The 18258-nt window shown below is 40.3% G+C and overlaps 1 protein-coding gene across 1 annotated transcript; it reads right to left on the minus strand.

Annotated features, from left to right (window-relative positions):
- Positions 1–367: 367 nt before the first annotated feature.
- LOC133068329 (serine/threonine-protein kinase 17A-like) lies at positions 368–1941 on the minus strand. Its single transcript, XM_061159584.1, has one exon. It carries the CDS (start codon positions 1939–1941, stop codon positions 697–699), a length of 1245 nt encoding a protein of 414 aa, XP_061015567.1. The 3' UTR covers positions 368–696.
- Between the last annotated feature and the right edge of the window lie 16317 nt (positions 1942–18258).

Here is an 18258-nt window from a genome sequence, read left to right on the forward strand (position 1 = left end):
CTCTTATTAAGCATCTTTTCTGAATACAACACTGTGAGACTAGATATCAATTACAGGAATTTTTTTAATGTAAAAAAAAAAAAAAAACAGGCATATGAGGAATAAACAACACACTTAAAAATAGCCACACTGAAGACATGAGAAAATAAATTTTAAAAAATACCTAGAAACAAATGGCAATGAATATGACCCCAAATCTATGGGATATAGCAAAAGCAGTTCTAGAGGGAAGTTTATACCACTAAAAGCCTACCTCAAGAAAGGAAAAAAACATCAAATAAACACCCTAACCTCACACTTAAAACAATTAGGAAGAGAAGTTGTCTTTTTTTGTTTTGTTTTGTTTTGTTTTAGGTGTTAATTTGGCACTTTTACTTGGATTTTTACAGAAAGTGAATACAGATGTCTTTGCATACAAATTCTCATTCTGGAGAAGCAGGATGCAGAAATGAAAGGTTCAAACATCTCCCTTCTTAAAAAGAACATTGAAAAAGGTAACTTCACCCGTTAAGCCTCCTGGTTGGCCACTTGATAAATCTGGCTTGATTTCTCTCACTCCACAAGTTTGACAAAGTTATTTTAAGTTTCTATCACTGATACCTGGTCATCCACTTTCAATCCATGTACCATTTGGCCAGAAGTCCATAAATAATGTTTCCAATGTAGAAATCTTAAAGTTCTAAAGGGAAATACTGCTCAGTAGATAAAATCTCCTGGAATGTCTTGCAGCAAAGGTTCCTCAAATTTAAATCGTTTGGAAACGGCCTTTTGCTCCATCTTCTCCTTTTCAGACTGTCTGCATTGTCCTAAAGTATACGAAGTCACTACAATCAGCTCCTCTGTTACAATGGATTCCTCGGTTTCTGGCTTCTGAGTATCTGAATTACTTTCAGACACAGAATCTGCTTCCTGGAGGGCATGTGCTGCTTCTAAGGCCCCTTTGACCTTGAAGGCAGGCTCCTGAACACCGCTCTCAGTCAGCCATGGGTGTTTCAGACACTCCTCTGCAGTGGCGCGATCTTCAGGTTTCTTAACTAAAAGTGTCTTGATGAAGTCAACAGCTGACTCAGACACAACGTCAAATTCTTCCTCAGAATAACTTAAATTCATCTGTGAGATGTTGAGGAAAGTTTCCTGTTTATCATCGCCCAGGAAAGGTGATATTCCTGTCAGCATGACATATGCTAACACTCCAATGCTCCACATATCTGTTGCCATGCTGATAGGATCGTAACTAAGAACTTCAGGAGCCACATACTCAGGAGTGCCCATGATCTCTCGGAGTTCTTCGCTCTTCTTCATTATTCTTGAAAGGCCAAAATCCACTATCTTAATGTCACCCAGTGGAGATTCACTTGTCAGCAGAATATTCTGAGGCTTCAAATCAAGATGAACGACATCATGAGCGTGTAGGAAGCAAACACCTTCTAAAATCTGCCTCATGAGTCTCTGAACATCTTTTTCTCTGAAGGCTTCATCTCTGTCTGCAACACACTGGTCAAAGATTTCACCTCCAGCCGCATATTCCAGAACTAAGATCATTTCCGATGGTGTCTCGTAGACTTCATGTAAATTAATGACCCATGGATTGTCCTGGGCTAGCTTGAGTACAGCGATTTCATGAACTATTTCCATCCGACAATCTTGGCCTTTTCTTCTTTTTCTCATGAACTTGGCGGCAATTTTTTTTCCAGAATCTTTCTTTATGCATTTCCTCACCACTGCAAATTTCCCTCTGCCCAACTCCCGGCCGGGGGTCAGGGTGTAGGCGTCCTGAAAGGGCTCGGTCCGCACTGCGGTGCGGATCTCCGTCAGCAGTCCGCGGGCCTGGGTCGGGGGCGGCGGCCGGCGCGGTGTGCTCAGACCCCGGCCAGCCCGACCCGAGCCGGAGGCGGCGGCCGGGGAAGAGCCACCGCTGCCCAGCTTCTCGAGAGGAATCATGGCGCTCGGGCTTGCTTTCCTTGCCTGCCGCCCTACAGTAGAAGAAAAGAAATCGTAAGGATTATATCAGAGATAAATGAAAAGTAAATTAAGAAAACAATAAGAAAGATCAATAAAACTAAAAGCCAGTTCAATGAGAAGATAAACAAAACTGACAAACCATTAGCCAGACTTATCAAGAAAGACAGGGAAAAAAAGTCAATAAAATTAGAAATTTAAAAAATGTCACGACAGGCAATGCAGAAATACAAAGAATCATAAGAGACTACCGGAGCAACTATATGCCAAAAAGATGGACAACCAGGAAGAAATGGACAAGTTCTTAGAAAAGTGCAACCTTCCAAAACTGAACCAGAAAGAAACAGAAAGCATAAAAATACCAGTCACAAGCACCAATATTAAAACTGTAATCCAAAATCTTCCAACAAACAAAAGCCCCAGGGCAAGATGACCTCACAGGCAAATTCTACCAAAAGTTTAGTCCATGGGGTCACAAAGAGTCAAACACTACTGACCAACTTTCACTTTATAGCAGTGGTTCAAGGGCAGAGTTGCTGATAAGAATCAGGGTGTGTGCAGGGCCTACACTGCTGTAATTTGGCCTCAGGTAGTCTCCTATGAGAGAAGGCAATGGCACCCCACTCCAGTACTGTTGCCTGGAAAATCCCAGGGATGGAGGAGCCTGATAGGCTGCAGTCCATGGGCTCGCCAAGAGTCAGACATGACTGAGCGAGTTCAGTTTCACTTTTCACTGTCATGCATTAGAGAAGGAAATGACAACCCACTCCAGTGTTCTTGCCTGGAGAACCCCAGGGATGGGGGAGCCTGGTGGGCTGCCATCTGTGGGACTGTACAGAGTCAGACACGACTAAATCAACTTAAGCAGCATCAGCAGCTTTGTACTTCCAGTTTTATGAGGAACTTTTCTTCCTTTTTCTTTTTAATTCATGTATTTAACTTTACAATATTGTATTGGTTTTGCCATATGCATTGACTTGAATCCACCATGGATGTACATGTGTTCCCCATCCTGAACCCCCCTCCCATCTCCCTCCCCATCACATCCCTCTGGGTCATCCCAGTGCATCAGCCCCGAGCACCCTGTATCGAAACTGGACTGACGATTCGTTTCACACATGATTATTTACATGTTTCAATGCCATTCTTGGATATCATCCCATGCTTGCCCTCTCTCACAGAGTCCAAAAGACTGTTCTACACATCCGTGTCCTCTTTGATTTTATCTCTGTATCTCTAAGAAAATATCTCTAGTTTTCTTTGATTTTATATTTCTGCAAGTCCTGCTTTTTGTATGAAGATGATAAGGGATTTATAAAATAAGTTAGAGAGTGTGCAAGAAAGTGCTAATTCTGCAAACCAGAATATTTCCCAGAAAGACCTGCCTTCGGGATTGGCCCTTGGTCTGACCCTGGAAGATAATCTTTCCAAGCCTTTGGAATATTCGACCAGATAGTTTTTGTGTGTGTGTGTTTTTTTTAATGTGAAGACTATGGACCCCATAGTATCAGTTTGATTAGATTTATGCCAACAGTGTGAATTATGCCAATATGAATACCTTATTTTGCCTTGAGGGGCTGGAATTTGAGTAGCCAGAGTTAGTCATGTGGTTGTCGTGACCCTCAAAAAAAAAAAAAAAATCCTGCACACCAAGGTTCAGAGAAGCATTTCTGGTGAAAAACACCACACACATGTTATTATACATTGTTGCTGGGATAATTACACACATCCATCTGACTTCATTGGGAGAAGACAATTGAGTGTTTGCACCTGGTTTCTTCCTGGACTTTGCTCCATTTGCATTCTGATTTTAATATCCCTTTTCACTGTGATACATTACACTATGATATAGTAGTTTTCTGAGCTCTGTGAGTCCTTCCAGTGAATCACAGTCTGAGTGTTGTCTTGGGAACCAGTTTCTCAAGTTGGTGTTAGCTAGTCATCCACACAAAGGACTTTGACTCACTGAAACTTTGTGAAAAAAATTCTTGAAAGAATCAAAAAGGACAACAGAACAGAGGATGACAAACTTTAGATGCATGAATGGCTACTAAGTCACACATGGTAAGGGACAATAATACATTGTGACCAATGACTGAAGACAGTATATACCACTGGGGCTTAGAAACAGATTCAACTCTTCTAAGTGTTTTGGTTCAATTTAGTCACTCAGTCATATCCAACTCTTTGTGACCCATGGACTGCAGCATGCCAGACCTCCCTGTCTATCACCAACTCCAAGAGTTTACTCAAACCCATGTCCAGTGAGTCAGTGATGCCATCCAACCATCTCATTCTCTGTTGTCCCCTTCCCCTCCCACCTTCAATCTTTCCCAGCATCAGGGTCTTTTCCAATGAGTCAGCTTTTCACATGAAGTGGCCAAAGTACTGGAGTTTCAGCTTCAACATCAATGAATATTCAGGACTGATTTCCTTTAGGATGGACTGGTTGGATCTCCTTGCAGCCCGAGGGACTCTCAAAAGTCTTCTCCAACACCACAGTTCAAAAGGATCAATTCTTCAGTGCTCAGCTTTCTTTATAGTCCAACTCTCACATCCATACATGACCACTGGAAAAACTATAGCCTTGATTTGATGGACCTTTGTTGGCAAAGTAGTCTCTGCTTCTTAATATGCTGTCTAGGTTGGTCATAACTTCTCTTCCAAGGAGTAAGCTTCTTTTAATTTCATGGCTGCAGTCACCATCTGCAGTGATTTTTGGAGCCCAAATAAATAAATAAAGTCTGTCACTGTTTCCACTGCTTCCCCATCTAATTGCCATGAAGTGATGGGATCAGATGCCATGATCTTAGTTTTCTGAATGTTGAGCTCTAAGCCAACTTTTTCACTCTGCTCTTTCATTTTCATCAAAAGGCTCTTTAGTTCTTCTTCACTTTCTGCCATAAGGGTGGTGTCATCTGCATATCTGAGGTTATTGATATTTCTCCCAGTGGTCTTGATTCCAGCTTGTCCTTCATCCAGCCAATGTTTCTCATGATGTATTCTGCATATAAGTTAAATAAGCAGGGTGACAATATACAGCCTTGATGTACTCCTTTTCCTATTTAGAACCAGTCTGTTGTTCCATGTCCAGTTCTAGCTGTTGCTTCCTGACCTGCATACAGGTTTCTCAAGAGGCAGGTCAGGTAGTCAGGTATTGCCATCTCTTTCAGAATTTTCCACAGTTTATTGTGATCCACACAGTCAAATCTATGACATAGTCAGTAAAGCAGAAATAGATGCTTTCTGGAACTCTGTTGCTTTTTTGATGGTCCAGTGGATATTAGTAATTTGATCTCTGGTTCCTCTGCCTTTTCTAAAACCAACTTGAACATCTTTAAGTGTTTTCTCAGGAACTAAAACCAAGAGTTTGCTAATGAAATGCAAAATAATGAGAAAAGAACCTAAATATATAATCCCTTGATTGATTTTATCTGTAACAGATAAAACTAAGTAACGAAAATTGTTAAGTAAGAGTCTGGATCTACACTAAGCTTAAATTTTGGCCAGTCCTACACATAGCTACTAGCCTCAAGATTGCCAAAAAAAAAAAAAAGGGTAATTATTCTAGAAGAGAAGATACCACTTCTATGACTTCTAATCACCGAGAAGGCAATCCTGGTGGCAGGGAAGTTGCAAAACTAAGAAACTACCAGAATGAAGGGAGGAATTTATCTCATTTGTGAATGAGTATCATCATTTTTCTGAAGAACATTTGTTTAAATGAATAAATAACTAAATGTATACATGTAACTCAGGAGTGGTGTCCTTGACTTTTAATGCTATGAGATACAGGCACACTTGAGGTTGATGCAGAATTCACAGATAACAATTGAACAACCAGAGATGGCCATGTATCATGCAAACACACAGCAAGCTAATACAAAGGAGACAGTTAGTCTGGTGGACTGATAAGAGCTACCATAAAGTTTGTTTACATTGAGAAGGGGAATTTTCCTATCTCCCCTTTAAATACCAAGTACTGTAGAATTTACCATATTAAATGGCTGATATGATGTATATGCAAGCCATAGTGTTTTGGATTTATGATGATAGATATGTTTGTTCATTTAATAAGCCCCTTACTCAGGTAATGGTAGATTTTATTATCAAGGAAGCTTGTCACATGGGTACCTTATGTAAACTTACTGCTGAGAAATCAAGCAGTAGTCAGAGATGCTGTACCAAATTTGTTGTTTCAGCTTCCTCTTTTGAGTCTTGCATATTCTAAGAAAATTATAGTGTTCCACAAGAGATTGGGAGAATATGAAGACAATAGTCTAGAGACTTGTCCCAGTGGAGTGAAAGCCTTTAAGTGGTTGTTAAAGAATGGAATAAATAAAGAAGGCATCAGTTGAGTCAACACAAAGGTCTTATCACAGTGCTATCATGGTTAAGTGGACACACAGGTTGACCTACTGGACTCAATACTGAAACAAACCTATTCTGTTTACTTGAGTTTGCAGAAATTTATTTAAGCTGGAAAGCAAACATTGACAGTGAGAAACCTGGCTCCAGATATCCAGGAAGTCTAATCTTGTAAATTAATCAGGATGAGGATTCACAAAAGACTCATGGTCTCTTGACCCAAACCCCAGCTTGAAACCCAAGACCATATAAAAATGTAGGTAAGATTACAGGGAGGTAGAGAAGAAACTTTTCTGGAACTCGTTGACATCAGAGACCAAGGCATTGTGATTCCAAAATCCACTGGCAAAGCACTAACAGGGGCTAAAATTACATTGGGAGGATATGGAGAATAAATGAATGAAACTTGGAATGTTTGCAGAGACTCTATGTAGAACGCGTGTGTCTTTTTTTTTTTTTTAACCTAAATCTATTATTAGAATTAATATTATGTTTGGGGAAAACTTACTCTATCTAGTATTGTAATACCAGATATCTCATTGTTGTTTTAATTTGCAGTTCCCTGATTATAAGTGATGTTGAAGCTGAAACTCCAATACTTTGGCCACCTCATGCGAAGAGTTGACTCATTGGAAAAGACCCTATGGCTGGGAAGGATTAGGGGCAGGAGAAGAAAGGGATGACAGAGGATGAGATGGCTGGATGGCATCACCGACTCGATGGACATGTGTTTGGGTAGACTCCGGGAGTTGATGGTGGACAGGGAGGCCTGGCCTGCTGTGATTCATGGGGTCACAAAGAGTCGGACACGACTGAGTGACTGAACTGAACTGAACTGACTATAAGTAAAGTTGGGCACTTTTCATGTGCCAGTTGGCCTTTTGAATATCTGTCTTGGAAAAATGTCTATTTAGATCCTTGCCCATTTTAGTTAGATTATTTTTTATTATTAAGTTGTTTGAGTATGCCATATATTTTGGATATTAATACTTTATTGAATAGATGTTTTACCAATGTTTCCCCCACTCTGTATGTTAACTTTTCATCCATCATCTCATGAAATCTCCATTCTTTTCACTTTTCTTTGCATCTCTATTCCTGTGTTTGAATAGTTTTTATTGTAGTATCCTCAATGTCTCGTTATTTCTCTGAAACAATTAATCTACAGACTGCCCAGTGAAATTTTTTACCTTATTTATTGTAGGACTTCCCTTGTGGCTCAGTAACGAAGAATCCACCTGCCAAGCAAGAGACTCACATTTAATCCCTGGCTCAGGAAGATACCCTGAGGAAGGAAATGGCGACCTATTCCAATATTCTTGCCTGGAGAATCCCATAGACAGAAGAGTCTGGTAAGCTACAGTCCATGGGGTCTCAAGGAGTTGGACATAACTGAGCAACTAAACAACAAAAAAAACAGCACTGTATTTTCCAGCTCTACAAGTTCCATTTTTTCTTTTTATGTATTTTATGTGGTTCTTATTATGTTCAAATTTCCTTTAAATCTTTGCCTATATGTGTTTTAATTTAACACAATGTGTTTTAACTTATTTGCTAATTCCATCACCCTTGTCATTTCTGAGACTGTTCATTTTAACTGAATTTTCTCCTGGTTATTGTTCTCATATTTCTGCTTCTTTAAGTATCTGGAGTTTCCTTCTGACTACTGTACATTGTGATTTTACATTGTTGATCACAGATTTTTTTTTTTTTTTTTTGTCTTCTTGTAAAGAGGATTGAAGCTCTTTGGACAATTGTTTTAAACAATTAAAACATCTATGAAACAGTATGATTCTTTCGAGGCTTTTTAAAGCTTTGCTGTCTCAGACTTACGGTACCTTTCACTCTGTTGTTGTTGTTGTTCAGTTATGAAGGTGTGTCTGACTCTTCGCGACCCCATGGACTGTAGCAAACCAGGCTTCCCTATCCTTCACACCTCCCAGAGTTTACCCAAGTTCATGTCCGCTGAACTGATGATGCCATCCAACCATCTCATCCTCTGTCACCCTCTTTTACTCCTGCCTTTAATCTTTCCAGCTTCAGGGCCTTTTCCAATGAGTCACCTCTTTGCATCAGATGGCAAAAGTAGTGGAGCTTCAACTCACGGCAAATATATTGGAGTAGTTTGCCATTCCCTCCTCCAGTGAATTATGAAAGAACTCTCCACTATGACCTGTCCATCTTGAGTGGCCCTGCACCACATGGCTCATAGCATCTTTCACTCTATTGGTAGTTTATTACTGTAATTAAGTTATGTCTCTTCTGGTATTTTTACTTAACATCCTAGGTGCTCAAGAAAGACTCTTTACTCTGCCTGGTCCTAACTTGAATGTCTCTCAGCCCGCTCCAAACTCGAAGAATTGATCAGGATCAACCGTTTATTTGTACCTTCTTATGGAGTCTCACCCCATGCAAATGCATGTTAGCATTCAGCAACAGCGACTTGTGGGTCAATGTCTTTGCATAGCTCACCCCTCTCTGGTTCTCTTCCCCACACTTTCCAGATGTCTCTGCCTTCCTGAACTTTCATCTCCTTTTCCTCCACTGATAGTGCCACATGAGATTCTCTTCCTGGAGCTACTGTTATGGATATGTCTCTAAACAAACAGCCTAGAAGAGGGAGGAGTCTACCTAATATGGCTTCTTGTATGAAATTCTATGCTGCCTGTTTTTCAATGTCTGAGAAGCATTGTTTCATATGTTTTGATCAGTTTCCTAGTTTTCACAGTGGGAGGACATGTCCTGAATCATTTATTGTATCCTGGACTCAGAGAGGTCTGTGATTAAATTTTGTAAGTGAAGTAAAAGACACAGTTAAATATAACTTTAAATATTGGGGAAATGCAAATGAAGACTGCAATGAGATAACACTTCAGGTCCATTAGAAAGGTTATTATCAAAAAAGAACAGAAAATACATGATGATGAGAATGTGGAGAAATACAACATTTATGTACCATTGGTAGGAATATAAAAAGAATGGTGCAGTCACTGTGGGAAAAAGTTAATTCCCCAACATGTTAAAAATAAAATTACCATATGACCCAGCAATCATCTGGACATATAACCAAAACAATTATAAAGCAGAATCTTGAATAAATATTTATACACTCATATTGATAGCAGGATTATTCACAATAGCTAAAATATGGAAGTAGCAAAGTGTGCATTGATGGATGAATGGTAAACAAAATGTGATCCATCCATACAATGGAATATTATGAAGCTTTTTTAAAGCAGAGGATTCTGATGTATGGTACAACATAGATGGATGTTGAGGACTTTAGGCTAAGTGAATAAACTAGCTGGAAAATGACAAATACTGATTCCACTTATATGAAGTACATAAGTGTTCAAAATTATAGAAACACAAAGGTGAATGGTGGTTGCCAGTGGCTAAGAGGAGGGGACAATGAGCAGTTATTGTTAGTGGGGACAGAATTTCAGTTTTACAAGTTGCAAAGAGTTGAGGAAATTAATGATGGGAATGGTTGTAAAACAATGTAAATGTACTTAATGCCAAAGAGCTGTACACTTAAAACTTCTATGAGGTAAATGTCATGTCATGTATACTTTGCATTTTTTTAGTTATGTAAACTAAAAACAAAACCATAGTTTAATATTTTTCTTCAGACTTGCCTCTGGTTGTTGGGGTGGATAGGAATCGAAAAAGCAGGAGAGATGAGGTGGTATAGAGATGTATTGGGCTGAAGGATGTGAGTGAGGTAGGAGAGGTAAGGCTGGGTAGAAGTGAAAAGACAGTAAAACATGGGAGGTCAAAAAATTGGAATTTCATGGACTGCTTACACAGATTTTTCTAGGGACTGTGAACAGAAACTGGAAGCTGAATATTTGAATATTGAGCTTTTTGGAGATATATGATTATTGCCTAGGAATCAAATATAAGTATGACATCAGATTAATGGCCCTGATATACTTCATGGTTTGTCTATCCATAGGCAACTGCATAGGGCTGAATCTACAGTGAACTTGTTGGACCCTGAAAGCTGCCCACTTGTTGCCTCTGTGCAAAGAAGTAGGATTCATGGTATTTCCACGTGCCTCCCTCAGTACTTGTCTCCTGCATGTTGTTTTCACCAGAGCCTGGGGTTGCATCAGCAAAGAAAGTTGATGAATCTTGCCCTCCTCCACCTGCCTGCTTTTCCTTTTCTCTGAACTGCCTGTATTTGATGAGCCACTTATCTGTGTCTTACTGAAGAGATCAGCCTAAGCTTTACTCCTAAATAATTACTTACTCTGACATCTCAGTAATCTTCCTATGTGTAATTGCAGGTCCTCATGATTTGAAACAATCAACCAAGATCGCTGATGTATCTGTAGAGGGAAAGATGAAGCCATCATATTCCGGGAGGGGGGAGGAGGCAGGGAGGGGGAGTCGTGTGTGTGGGTGGGCATGTGTACCTGTTTGACACAGCATGAAAAGCCTGTAGGAGTTTGACAAGGAGTGGGTTAAGAGCTTGACAGAGTAGGAAGGCATCACAAAGGCTGAAGGAAGAAAACAGGTAGCATTGCCTTGCCCTCCTAAATCCGTGCTTCAGTCTCTTTGATGAGAGTTCAGGGAAAGGATGTTTGCAATTGGGGCTATTTGAGGGAAGTCCAGTGTAATAAATCATTTTGTACTATTTCTGAAGACAAAGCCACCAGTGTAAGAGAGTTGAGTCTAGGGAAGAGAAGAGGGACAGAAGGGGGCCTTCTGTCCTCAGGAGAGCCTTCCAAGAGCACCTTGCCTCCTTTGTCTCTTATCAGCACCCTGAAAAGTGGGGGTGGGACAAAGAGGGACAAAGAGCTGTATTTTTTGTACTCCGTCCCTCATCTACCTGTCTCTCTCCATCCCTCTGAGTTTGTGTGTGATATATCCCTACAGGGCAGCATGATTCTGGTCCTTGGTTTCACTGGTTGATAAATTAAGATACTTGTAGCTGCTGAGTTTCAAGGTGGATTTTTGGGTAAACATGCTAGAAATCGAGTAAAACTGGAAATGGAAAGGAGGTTTTAATTGAACAAACTGTAATTAATGGCTCAGAGAGTTGAAACAGTATCAGAACAGGATAACTGTGCCTTTAGAAAAGTTGCTTCCTTTTCAGAAGTGTCCACTGTTTTCCTAATAGCTTTAGTTCACAATTTTAGGTAAAACGATTCTGTAGGATTGGGAGGACACCTTATGTGAATAAAGATATTGCAGAATGTTTGAAATTAAGGGACTTCAGACAATGCAGTGTGGAAGCTGTATTGTAAAGAAGTTGTGAGAGCCAGCTGCTGGCAGGCATGAGGTAGAGCCTGCGGAAAGGAGACAAGGGGACGTCCTCTTTGTGAATCAGGGGTCTCCACGCTGGACTTTGTGTTCCAAGGGGTCCTCTTTGTGCCTGGGCTCTTTTATCCTTTCATAAGAGACACAAACTGCTGGGGGAGGGGTGTTTGGGGCTCGGAGATGCTGGCCGTGCTGTTTCTCCATTCTAATTCTCACTGCCTATTCTTCTCCTCATGCTCAACCACCCTAATCATCTATTATATATTCTGTAACGGTTCCTATTTAAATTGCCTCCACTTAAGCTGCCTTTAATTTGCTGATCAGCTACAGTAAGGTCTAAAGGGATCTCTGAGTTCCTATGTGGGATGAAAGGTTACAAAAACCTGGAGCGTCCCTGGCTTCAGTGAATCAATTAACACTAGGGCTGGACAATGTGAACTAAGAGAGTGAAGGAAAAGGGAGTCTCAGTGAAGACTGAATGAATAAATTGGAAAAGCTTCATGTAATGAAATACTGACTGTCGCTTTCATCATCCCACATCTCCCAAACCCAACATTGTATGGCCGCTAACAAGCAAGGATGTACTTCACACGTGAGATTTCCTGCTATTTGACAAGATTGTGAGAAATGTTTGAAGTTGGGGCTATTCTTGGGAAAACTGGTGTGTGGGTCTGTGTCTGCAAGAGCTTTGTTTCTGAGAACAAATGTGTGGACAGACAGCTGGGAGGGGGCGGGTTTGGGAGGGAGGGGCAAGCGGTGAGCCCTCCCGTTGCGAGGAGGGGGCTTCCGGCCTTGCACTCTCTTCTTTGATGCCTGGCAAGTTCTTCATTGTGCTCGTGTCTCCTTTAGGGTCACAGAAGCAAGGGTGGAAATCGTAGGGAGATACAGAGGGCTAATTCTCTATTTTTCTACCCTGCCATTCCTTCCTTTGGGCTGACAGCCGTTCATCAGCCATTTTCTATTCTATTCTTCTGAAGACCTCCTTTAGTGGCTACAAATAAATTGCCTGTCTGCCCATCTGCTCCCCATCTAAGTGCAACTGTGAATGTGGACATTTGGGATGGAATATTGGGGGTCTTCGATTCAGGTGTGGATGGATGGACAAGTCCTGATCATCTGTGGTTTAAGATGTGGAATTAAAAGGCAGATGGAATTCGACAAGAGGTGAGTTAAGAACTTCATAAAGCCAAGGGCAACACCACGAACAACTCAAAAAAAAAAAAAAAAAAAAAGGAAAGAAAGAAAAGAAAGAAAGAGAAAATAGAGAGAGGAAGAGAAAAAACCCATAGTCTTAGAAGACTCTAATATCAGAAATGTAAATTGAGCTCAATGAAAGCCTTTCCCTCACTTTAATTCTCTAATGCCCAGAAGCATGCCTAGCTCAGGACTGGTAAAGGATGCTGTAGAAATTCTACATGGTTATCCTAGGGGAGGCCAAAGTAGGTGTTGTTTGAGTCAGTCCAGAGCCATATCTGTGCAAGTTTTTTTTTGTTTGTTTTTTTGGTTTTTTTGTTCTCCTGGCCTTTTGATGACAAAAGTAATTAGTCTACTGGAAGGGATTGTGTTGTTTTTTAATAGCCTCACTAACTTTAGCGTAGTGAAGCTTGGGTGTTTGAAGTTGGGACTCGAGTAAAAGCTGATTTCAGGCCCATCAGTAAAAATCTGTGTTTCTGAAAACAAAGCTCTTGAGGAGTCACTTGTGTTTGCAACAGCTGTGGGGGAGGGGAAGGGACCTGTGTGTCTCGGTGCAGGGAGGAGTCTGCTGAGAGCTTGTGCCACTGCTCCACTGCATTGCAGGGTATCGTCTGCTCCTGCGCGGGTGATAGGCTCCTGCTGGAGGTGGTCTGGGCAGAAGTGGGTGGCGGAGGATGTGCATGTGTCATTGTCTCTCTGCTCTCCCTCCTTCTCCTCCCTCTGTTCCAGTGGCATCACAATTATTAATAAACCATTTCTCATTTATCTCTGCAGATGTAAACTTCACCAGAATTGCACCGTTCTTGCATGTGTTGTCCAATTCACATAATAGGTGTGCTGGGGTTTTTGCAATTAGCTATAAGTACCTTATATTTAGGAGTAAAATAAGTTAAAAATACCCTGACCATCAGGAATTAAGATGTAGAATAAAAGGATGACTGATGTTTCACAAAAACATAATTAGAGGCTTGAGGGATGAGGAGGAGATTGAACATTACTTCCTGTTGACCCCCTACTCAGTTTAACCCTCTTATCCACGGTGGCTCTATCAGCCTGTAGAGATCTGGATGTTTACATGGAGACTCTTTAAGGAAAATCTGTGCAATTTCTTCTTTGAGAGATAAAGGCAGTGGCAGCTCAGTGGAGGGGTTTGGGGTATGGAGTGTGGGCATATGAATGTGAACTGTCTGGGGAGTAATATTCTTCAAATAAAACGTGAACATGGGGATGGGTGTTCTCTGCACTTACCACATTTGACTATGAGTGATAAGTGTTGGGAAGGCTGTATTGTACATTATGTGGGTTTTGATAAATGCAAAATGTATGTATCCACTATTACAATGTTATGCAGAATAGTTTCTCTGCCCTAAAACTACCCTCTGCTTCACCTACTCAGTCCTTGAGCATCTTGAACCCCTGTCATCACAAATGTATTTGTTATATAAATGAAATTATACAGTGTGTAGCCTTTTCAGACTAGCTTCTTTCACTTGGCAATGTCTAAGTTTCCTCCTTTTTTTTTTCTTTCTTTCTTTTGGGCGGGGAGCTTGATGGCTGATTTTTTTTTTTCCATATAGTATTCCACTACACAGGGGTTTCCCGGGTGGCTCAGTGGTAAAGAATCCACCTGTCAATGCAGGAGATGTAGGTTTGATCTCTGGGTCAGGAAAATCCCCTGGAGAAAGAAATGGCAACCCATTCCAGTATTCTTGTCTGCAAGATCTCATGGACAGAGGATCCTGGCAGGCTACAGTCCATGGGGTCACAAAAGAGTTGGACATGGTGACTAAACAACAGTAATTCCACTATATGAAAATACCACAGTTCATTTATCAAGTCACCTGAGGGCATCTTTATTGCTTCCAGTCTGTACTAATTATGAGAAAAAGTTATGCAAACAGTGTGTTCAGGATTTGTGTGAATATGAGTTTTATATCGAAATCCATTGAACAAATATGTAGCTATGGCAACTGTATGGTAATGCTGGATTGTACGCTAATATTATGGCTAGCTTTGTATTGTGTAATAATGCTGAATTGTATGGTAATACTTTGGCTAGATTTGTGAAATGCCAAATTATTTTCCAAAGTGCCTGTGTTATTTTGCTTCCTTGCCAACAGTTTCTCTTGCTCTGCATCTTCAACAGTGATTCTGCCAGTTGTTTGGAATTTGGCCATTCTAATAGATGTAATAGGATGCCATTGATGTTTTAGTTTTCATTGTCCTAATGAAAAATGATGTTGAATATTTTTTCAAATGCTAATTTTCCACCTGCATATTTTCTTTGATGAGATAGCCTTTTAATCTTTGCCTTTTTAAAAATTGGGTTGATTACCTCTTATTGAATTTTAAGTAATCTTTGCATATTTGAAATATAAGTACTTTATCTGATGTAGGTTTTGCATATTTTCTACCAGTATGTAACGTGACTTATTCTTTTAACAGTGTATTTCACAAAGCAGTTTTTTCCCCAAAACTTTAAGCTTTATATTTTATATCAGGGTATAACTAATTAAGGGCTTAGCAGGTGGTACTAGATGTAAGGAACCTATCTGCCAATGCAGGAAACAAAATAAGATGTGAGTTTGATCCCTGGGTCGGGAAGATCCCCTGGGGGTCTTGGCAACCTACTCTAGTATTCTTGCCTGGAGAATCCTATGGATGGAGAAGCCTGGCAAGCTACAATCCGTAGGGTTGTAAAGGGTCAGACACAACTGAAGTGAGGTAGCACTCACGTTCGCATAAACAATTAACAATGTTGTGGGAGTTTCAAGTGAACAGTGAAGGGGCTCAGCCATATATATACATGGATCTGTTCTCTCCCAGGCTGGCACATAACACTGAGCAGAGAGGAATGGATAGAGAAGATGTGGTACATATCTACAATGGAATATTACTCAGCCACTAAAAAGAATGAAACATACCATTTGTAGCAACATGGATGGACTTAAGGAATATTATACAGAGTGAAGTTAGTCAGATAAAGAATGAGAAATATAGTATGAAATTCCTTATATGTGGAATCTAAAAAGAAATAATCCAAATGAACTTACTTACGAAATAGAAACAGACTCAGATTTAAAAAATGAACTTATGGTTGCCAGGAAGAAGGGAGAGTGCAGGACTGTGGAAAGGTCACTGCTGTATTTAAAATTGAGAACCAACAAGGACCTGCTGTTTAGCACATAGAGCAAAGCAGTTATTAACTATAATAATTATTGTAAATTATAATATATTAATTATAATTTATTATAATTATTGATTATAATAAAATAATCTATTATAATTTATAATCAATTTATTTCATGAGGCATGATTTTGCTGTTGTGTTTAAAAACCCATCACCAAATTGTCACATAGATTTTCTCCTATATATTATTTTAGAATTTTTAGATTTGCAATAGATATATGATCCATTTTAAATTAATTTTTGTAAAGTGTAAGGCATATGTCTGTCTTTTAGAACATGGATGCCCAATTAGTCCAACACCATTTATTGAAAGCTTCTCTTTTGCTGATTGGAGCTTCTCTGTGTTGACTGTACTTGTGTGGGTCTATTCCTGGGATCTATATTTTGTTCAGTTGATCTCAGTTCAGTTTAGTTGCTCAGTCATGTCTGACTCTTTGTGACCATGGACAGCAGCACGCCAGACCTCCCTGTCCATCACCAACTCCTGGAGTTTACTCAAACTCAAGTCCATTGAGTTGATGATGCCATCAACCATCGCATCCTCTGTCACCCCCTTCTCCTCCCGCCCTCAATATTTCCCAGCATCAGGGTCTTTTCCAATGAGGCAGTTCTTCCCAAAGTATTGAAGATTCAGCTTTAGCATCAGTCCTTCCAATGAATATTCAGGACTGATTTCCTTTAGGATGGACTGGTTGGATCTCCTTTCAGTCCAAGGGACTGTCAAGAGTCTTCTCCAACACAACAGTTCAAAAGAATTAATTTTTCAGTGCTCAGGTTTCTTTAGTCTCTCATCCATACATGACTACTGGAAAAACTATAGCTTTAATTAGATGGACCATTGTTGGCAAAGTAATGTCTCTGCTTTTTAATATGCTGTCTAGGTTGGTTATAACTCTTCTTCCAAGGAACAAGCATCTTTTAATTTCATGGCTGCAGTCACTGTCTGCAGTCATTTTGAAACCCTCCCCACCAAAAAAAAGTATCTCAGTGTTTCCACTGTTTCCCCATCTATTTGCCATGAAGTGACGGGACCAGATGCCATGATCTTAGTTTTCTGAATGTTGAGTCTTAAGCCAACTTTTTCACTCTTCTCTTTCACATTCATCAAGAGGCTCTTTAGTTCTTCTTTGCTTTCTGCCGTAAGGGTGGTGTCATCTGCATATCTGAGGTTATTGATATTACTCCCAGCAGTCTTGATTCCAGCTTGTGCTTCATCCAGCCCAGCGTTTCTCATGATGTACTCTGCATATAAATTAAATAAACATGGTGATAATATACAGCCTTGCCATACTCCTTTCCCGATTTAGAATCAGTCTGTTGTTCCATGTCCAGTTCTAACTGTTGCTTCCTGACCTGCATACAGATTTCTCAAGAGGCAGGTCAGATGGCCTGGTATTCCCATCTCTTTAAGAATTGTCCACAGTTTTCTGTGATCCACACAGTCAAATGCTTTGGCATAGTCAATAAATCAGATGTAGTTTTTTTTTTGTTTTTTTTTCTGGAACTCTCTTGCTCTTTTGATGATCCAACGGATGTTGGCAATTTTTTTTTTCATTTATTTTTATTAGTCGGAGGCTAATTACTTTACAATATTGTAGTGGGTTTGTCATACATTGACATGAATCAGCCATGGATTTACATGTATTCCCCATCCCGATCCCCCCTCCCACCTCCCTCTCTACCCGATCCCCCCTCCCACCTCCCTCTCTACTCGATCCCCCCTCCCACCTCCCTCTCTACCCGATCCCTCTGAGTCTTCCCAGTGCACCAGGCCTGAGCACTTGTCTCATGCATCCAACCTGGGCTGGTGATCTGTTTCACTACAGATAATATACATGTTTCAATGCTGTTCTCTCGAAACATCCCACCCTTGCCTTCTCCCACAGAGTCCAAAAGTCTGTTCTGTACATCTGTGTCTCTTTTTCTGTTTTGCATATAGTGTTATCATTACCATCTTTCTAAATTCCATATATATGTGTTAGTATGCTGTAATGTTCTTTATCTTTCTGGCTTACTTCACTCTGTATAATGGGCTCCAGTTTCATCCATCTCATTAGAACTGATTCAAATGAACTCTTTTTAATGGCTGAGTAATATTCCATGATGTATATGTACCACAGCTTCCTTATCCATTCGTTCGCTGATGGGCATCTAGGTTGCTTCCATATCCTGGTTATTATAAACAGTGCTGCAATGAACATTGGGGTGCACGTGTCTCTTTCAGATCTGGTTTCCTTGGTGTGTATGCCCAGGAGTGGGATTGCTGGGTCATGTGGCAG

This window comes from Dama dama, chromosome 13 (assembly GCF_033118175.1).
Source record: "Dama dama isolate Ldn47 chromosome 13, ASM3311817v1, whole genome shotgun sequence".
Lineage (NCBI taxonomy): Eukaryota > Metazoa > Chordata > Mammalia > Artiodactyla > Cervidae > Dama > Dama dama.